Here is a 7,500-nt window from a genome sequence, read left to right as displayed (position 1 = left end):
GATGACGAGTAATTTTTTACTGCTAAACTCTGAAAAAACAGAGGTGTTAATTATCGGACCTAAAAACCCCACATGTAATAACCTAGAACATGTAGAACCTGGTCGAAAAGAACGCACACACATGAGTAACTTAAGAACATTCCACTGGAACTGATCTTCCATCATCAGCTCGTAAAAGTTACAAATGACCAACTCAACGCCCAAAGTATCTGACTAAGCTTCCTGTCTGTTCTCCTTATCATCTCATGAAGCTGGGAGGAGAACATCTGGCCATCCCTTGAAGAACCAATCTTCAATGTTATTCCTGACCAGTTTACCATAAATAAAGTCGAATAAACAGACAGTATAAAGCACGGGGAATCTGGACATGCTCCAGCACAGACCCTCCCTGAGTCCCCTGACTGCTTTTGACCGTAATTCAATGATGGTATCAACAAGGAAAGACAGATATATGTTAACCAGACCTCAACAAACCTACAGCCTCATGACCTCATAACAAAACCCCTTTTTCTTCACTGCATTCCAAAAGGAAAAGAACACCCAAACTGTTATGGACAAAGGATCTTCAAAAGGACAATCCAGAAAAGACTGCTGCTATTAAAAGCAACATACTCAAGAGACAAAATATATATGAATGTGGTATTTTATGTTTCAGTTAATCTTACTGTAGTTATTAGAATTTAGGATATTTTAATCTATGACTTAACCCGTTTAGTAGGTCAAATTATAGATATTTGATGTGACAACTATCTCCTTTTTGGTATTAAATTACACGTTATGCTGATTCCAATACATTGTAAAAGATGAATGTTGACTTTTAGCATCATAAGGTATGATTATAACACTTTATAGAAATCTGCTAGGATATTTACTTCAGGTGACATATTTATTAGCAGATAATGTATGCACGAAAAAGAAGTCGTGCTGTCTACAGAGACAATGTGATTGGGTCAGACAGTGAATAGGATGGACTTAGTTCTGTCCGATAAAACAGACACCCAACTTTGAGCTCAGAAAGAAAAAAGAACGGGTTGAACAACTGGTGAAACTGCAAAAACGTGGCTGAAAGTCTGGGCGTTGCCCCCCCGATCGTGCTGTGAAACATCTGGCTGATCATCTAAAAGACTTCAACACTCTGTCCACGTCTGACCAAAGAAAAACTTGCAAAGCTGCTGCGTAAGAACTTCAAACTCGCTATTCGCGCGCTGCCAGAAAGCCATCAAATCAAAAGGAGGAATCCCGAGTGACGTCCCGCGACAACAACACGTCAGCAGAAGTCCGGGGCTTCCCTCCAGCAACCACTAAGAACAGCCTTCAACTCAACTTCAACTCACAGCAAGTAAACAAACAAATCTCTTATTCGCTGAGCTGATTGAATTGAATGAATCGTTAAAAGATAACGATAACCGAGTCTTCTGTTTGTGACGTCCCAATAAGGTCGTCTTTATTCTCAAGAAAAGAGAATAGCTTAACTTTCTTCAAACTGTTTTGATCTTGCCATAACGTGTGTATGTGTTTTGTTGTGTATTGTACCTTAGAATAGTAAATAAACTCTCGATTCAATTTTAATGAATAGTCTGGTGCCTTGATTTTCAAATCTTAAATTATTTGCCATAGATCGTGTTACCTGTTGCTCAAGCAAAAATTTCCCAATCAATTCTGTATTCTTATCAACAATAAGAAGCATTGCTGAATTATACTGTATTAATACTCGCTGGTCGAGTCGTTAATAAGGTATAAATTATACAATTTTGATTAATATCAATTAATCAGATCAAAACCGAATTTCTACGATTTGGTTCCCTAAAGCTAAAATTTATAAATGAAGGATAAAACCTTACAAAATTATTACAAACACTATCTAACTCTTGACGGCTGCTCTGTCAGTTCTTCTTCATCAGTCAGGAACCTAGGTGTGCTGTTCGATAGCAATCTTTCTGTAAAACTGCGTTTTTTCATCTCAAAAGCATATCTAAATTACGACCAATGCTCTCAACGTCAAATGCAGAAATGTTCATTCCTGCGCTTATGACCTCAAGCTTAGATTATCGTAATGTTTTATAGGGTGGTTGCTCTGCACACTTAATAAACAAACTCCAGCTGGTTCAAAATGGCATCTACGCTAATATTAGTCTGTTTCTTTATTATTCCGAGGTCACTGTAGCCACTCGATCCAGTCTGTATTCAGATCAGATGGTGGATCAGCACCTAGAGATGACCTCTACAGCCCTGAACATCAGCGGAGATCAGGACACCTAGATGACCCCAGAGACAGACCCCCAGTGAAGACAGCATCTGATTACAGTGATGTGGATGTTTTTTCTGTACTCCAGTAAAGTCCAGTCACATCACGTTAATTTATATAGTGCTTTATGCAATATATAGCCTTAAATCAAGCAGATTTACAGTATAAAACATGAAAAATAAGAATAATAATTGTAATTACATAACATAATGTGATTTCCTTTATTTATGTGTTAGAATATGTATAACTCAATATTTTAACTAACTGCAAAAGCTGAATAGCCAAAGTCTACAGATTAATCCGTGAAATAATCGACGATTAGTCGATTAATCGTTTGAATAATCGTTAGATTAATCGATTATCAAAATAATGTTTTTCTGCAGCCCTACTCCATACACGCGCTGGACCTGCAGCGCTGCAGAGGTGTAGTCCAGGTCACTGGTTTAGCCATGCTGACTGTCCAGAGAGCAGCTAAGTCATAACAAATCACTGGACCTGAGCGACTCAGAATGTGCGCTGATATTAACGGAGTTGTTATTGTTACCGAACAGCGTACCGGAGTGGATGAACATGTGTTTGCTGTAGTTCTTGCGGGAGCGCAGTGATTTCCCGCAGTGGCTGCAGTCAAAGGACGTCTCGGAGCCCTGCGGCGCGAAGCTGGGCCCCGCCAGGCAAGCTGGGGTGGAGGGGGGCGGGGCCGGGGTCAGGGGGGCAGGGGGCGGAGCCTGCTGGCACGACTCGGCCAGGCTGTCAATCACCATGGGTCCGCCCACAAGAAGGACGGCTGCTGTGATTCGCTGGCAGGAAACTGGAACAGCATCTGCGGACAAAGATGAACTAGCATTAGCAGAGTGCAGCGGCGCGCCTAGCTTAACCACGACGGGCCGGCAGACCTGGCTGCTGAGGTTCTGAGAGGCCGGCGGTGGAGACGGGGGTTTGTTGACCCGGCCGCGGGGGTTCGAGCCCAGAGATGCCTGCGGGTCCGCCTGGGACCAGAAACCGCCTGAGAACACGGCCGAGTCCTCGTAGAAGCCGCCCTGAAACACACACACACACACACACACACGTGTCTGCCGTCTGATTCTGAAGGATGCATCCTAGATAAAACACATCCTCAGCAGTACACAGAGTGTCCTCTGCTCATAGTATAGACGTGCGGGAAAGGTCATCAAGGTCTCTCTGAGAGCAAAATGAAGACTACCTATACACATCTATGGTTTGTAAGGATGGAAGAACCTCAGATACTTTGATCTCCTGAGAAACAGACAGTACAAACCTGCACGGCATCTTCGAGACGCCCCACAGAGTGTATGTATTAATCGGCATAATACATATTTACCTGAATGATGATAAATTGTTACATTTGATTTTATTCTGACTTACTCTGAAATGATTTTCTCAAGTAGATTACGTGAAGGCGTATGTTACTGCAAACATGCGTCCAGGGTTAGTACAGACTAGATCTCAGGTCAGATGGAGCATCAGGTGAGATTATAGATTTCTGTCTAACTGCTTGACTTTAGTTCAGTTATTATGCAGTTGCAGTAACTAGATAAAATACGATTGAAATACTAGCATGGTTCGGGCATATTTCATAGTGCTAGCCATAACCTCTGATTATTGTTGAGCTTTAACTAAGTTGTTACATGGGTGACTGCAGGGGGCTAAACAGACCACTGTTTAAAACATGACAAGCATGAAGCGGTCTATTAAATAGTCAGAACCTCTGATTAATGGTCAGACTGGAGGGTTAGTGACCGTGGAGCACACGTACATCGGCCGACGTCAGGCACCCGGAGCGACATAGATTCCTAATGAACGAGTAAATATAAAGTAAAGAGTTAACTTAAAGAATGCAAAATCGAATCATTAATCGAATTTGTGAATCGTCTCGAATTGTTCTGAATCTACAAAAATCGTTCTCGAATCTAATCAAAACATTATGAATCGAATCAATTTTTTCACTGGAAGAGCTAACATGACGTGTAGAGCGTGCAGCTGCCACCATGCTTCCACAGTAGTGTTCACACCGATGCAAAGAACTGTGGGTTATTAGTAGCAAGCGTTTCCCTCACGATTGCTCCATACCGCTGTTTGTCGTACCTGTCCGTATGCGGACTGATGCGCTGCGTTTCCTCTCTCGTCCATCTCAAACAGAGCGTCTCCGTCCTGCACACCCTCGTTCTTCACCACCACCTCCTCTCCACCCAGCACCTGCACACAGTCCTCACGCTCAACACCGCTTCACCCACACAGCACCTTCACACCGCACTAACCTCTACTCGGAAGCATTAACTACAACTACAATGAGAGGAGACAAGAGGTTGAGGGCTAACTAACAAAATCTCAGGTTTTTCAGTATTCAATCTTAAGAAATTTTGAGCCATCCATACTTTCAGATCATGTAGGCCAGATGTTAACGAAGAGGGAGGAAACAGATTTGCATATCATCAGCGTAACTGTGGAAATTAAGACCAATGGCGCCAAATCACAAAACGGCGTCCTGACATTTTATCCCAGCATCGGATTTTCCTATCAGGGCTTACTGCGCATGCACACATCAATATTGTGTCATTTTCCTCATGCTGAACAACAATAATTACTGTATTTGCATTACTGTAAGGGTAGGGTTATTAAACCCTAATTCCACAGGCAGCGTTTTTCACCGTGGAATGCTCCTGCTTTAAAGGGTAGCGGACAGAGCGGCGGATCGGTGTTAGCGTTACCTGCAGTCTCAGCGGCTGTCTCTGTTTGCGCGTGTGCGCCGTCTGCCGGTCTCTCTCGCCGTCTCGGTCCACGTCTCTCTCCTCGTCTTCGCTGAAGCGCTCCACACCGCCCACCAGCTCCTCCCCCACACCACCGTACTCCGCCCCTCCGTCGCGCTCGTTCGCCGCGATGTTCTCGTTAGCCGCACTTGCGCCGCGCTCCGCGTTTAGAATGTAGCTCATCTCCTGCGAGCAGCTGGCGGGCTTCAGCATGGCCCGCCCATCCCCTCCCCTCGGCACATGGCCCCACCCCCAGACACGCCCATCCCATCCCCCCGACACATGGCCCCGCCCCCCACCACACCCAGCCCCTCCCCTCTGCACATGGCCCCGCCCCCGACCTCGCCGAGGGGCATCAGCGCGCCGACTCCACCCCCGTCCCCCGGAGCCCCTCCCCCCAGCGCGGCCGTCATGTCGGAGCCGCAGTCGTAGGCGAAGCCCTGCAGCGGCGCGGTGCTCTCGCGGCCCTTCTCCTCCTGCTTGGGCAGAGCGGCCCCGGCGGCGGCGCGGCGCTGCGAGATGATCTGCGTGCACTCGTCGATCACGGTCTTGATCTGCAGGATGGAGGCGGCGGTCAGGATGCAGAGCGCCTGCGAGTGCAGCACCACCAGAGAGCCGCTGTACATGAAGTCCACCAGCTGCTTGACCGTCTCGGCCGGCACCAGCGGCGGCACCGAGATCTCCGAGTGGCCCAGCAGCAGCTTGTCCTGGAAGAAGGGGCTGCCGGCCGCCAGAACGCAGGCGTGCGCCCGCAGAGACGCGTCGTGGATGCGCACCGTCACGTCACAGAACAGACCCTTACGCCGCTGAGACCTCAGGGCCTCCAGCACCGACTGACTGGAGTTATGCAGGTGGATGTAGTGGACGGCCTCCGAACCCGACGCCATGACCCGACCGGACGCCCCGTGACACTGAAACACACAAAGATATACAGTCAGGTTACATAATGAACATGGGCTTAAAGTGCAGACTCTGAGCTTCGAGCGTATTCTCATCACAATCGGAGGAGAGGTTAAGGCATTACGGCTCTTTAATATGTACCTCCCGTCTTTTTCAAGGGATCATAAGTAATTGGACAGTTGACTCAAAAGCTGTTTCATGGACAGATGTGGGCTTTTCCTTCATTATGTCTCTCAGTTCAGCAGGTAAAGGTCTGGAGGTGATTCTGAGTGTGTCGTTTGTATTTGGAAGCTGTTGCTGTGAACCACATCGTGCGGTCAAAGGATCTCTCCGTACAAGAGAAACAGAGGACTGTCAGGCTTCAGAAACCACACAGATGCATCAGAGAGAGAGAGCAGGAACATCAGGAGCCAAATCAACCGTTTGGTACGTTCAGAGAAAACAAGAGCGCACCGATGAGCTCAGAAACACAGAAAGACCTGGACGTCCACGGAGGACAACAGTGCTGATGATCGGAGAATCCTCTCCATGACAAAACCCTTCACAACCTCCAGCCAAGAGAAGAGCACCCTCCAGGAGACAGACGCGTCTACAATCAAGAGAAGACTTCACCACAAGATAGATTAGACTGTACCAAAAACACCTAAAAAGCTTGAGAGTGTAATATTCTGCACCCGATCGAGCAGCGTTTCACTGACTATACCACTTTACTTCTGTGTGACTGATGTTCAACCCTGACGAATTCATTCATTACGATCAGTGTATCACCTCATATTGTAAAACATCGATGCTTTAAGCTTTAGGTAAACAACAAAAAGTGCAAACCAACAGCTGCTTTTATCGTGTTTGTTTAGATCTCGTTAGTTCCAGTGACTTATTTCTGATTAACGATCACTTCTCTTCGTTGGAGAAACGATGGGGTTGCGTGACGTTCAGGGTTGCCAGGTTTTCACAACAAAACCCACCCCACTGCTGCTCCAGACGAGCCCGATGGTGTTTGAGGCATTCTGGGGTAAAATACATGTTTTTGACGAGGTTCTTCTGGTACAATTCGCACCGCAGGGGCTGAATATCAGGTTGATGGGGTCGCTTCAGTGTTAAAGTAGCCCAGTTCTGCAGGACCTGGCAGCATGAGAGGCGTGTAAAGGTGAAGCGCAGCGTGGGGCCCCGTGCTGGGGCCCCGCCGGACCCTCAGCGGAAAACTGCAGTCTCAAGATACTGACAATTAACTTTTCATCTAGGATTGTATTTATTTGTCCAATTACATTTGAGCACCTGAAAATAGGGGGACTGTGTATAAAAATGGCTGTAATTCCTAAGTATTTTATATTTTTGTTCAACCCCTTGATTTGAAGACTAAAGTCTGCACTTCGATTTCATCTTGCTTGTTTCATTTTAATTTCATTCTGGTGGCATAGAGCCAAAATTATGAACATTGTGTCAGTGTCCAAATATATATGGACCTAACTATATGTATACATTTTTATATAAGGACACACACACACACACACACACATATATATATATATATATGAAAAGTTTATTTGCAAAAATGGATAACTCCATCTTTTGAAATTTTCAAAAATCATG

General features: G+C 46.0%; 1 protein-coding gene across 1 annotated transcript in view; it reads right to left on the bottom strand.

Annotated features, from left to right (window-relative positions):
• zbtb45 (zinc finger and BTB domain containing 45) overlaps window positions 1-7,500 on the bottom strand; it is a 10,994-nt gene that overhangs the window by 1,981 nt on the left and 1,513 nt on the right. The window contains 6 exon segments of the mRNA XM_058769740.1: window positions 2,802-3,020; window positions 3,023-3,065; window positions 3,139-3,282; window positions 4,349-4,459; window positions 4,972-5,237; window positions 5,291-5,921. Coding sequence (XP_058625723.1) covers window positions 2,802-3,020; window positions 3,023-3,065; window positions 3,139-3,282; window positions 4,349-4,459; window positions 4,972-5,237; window positions 5,291-5,897 — 1,390 coding nt within the window. The 5' untranslated portion in view covers window positions 5,898-5,921.

The sequence above is a fragment of the Onychostoma macrolepis genome, chromosome 01 (assembly GCF_012432095.1).
Source record: "Onychostoma macrolepis isolate SWU-2019 chromosome 01, ASM1243209v1, whole genome shotgun sequence".
In the NCBI taxonomy this organism is placed as follows: Eukaryota; Metazoa; Chordata; class Actinopteri; order Cypriniformes; family Cyprinidae; genus Onychostoma; species Onychostoma macrolepis.
Note: the sequence above shows the minus strand (reverse complement) of the source record. Positions and strands in the feature narration are given on the sequence as shown.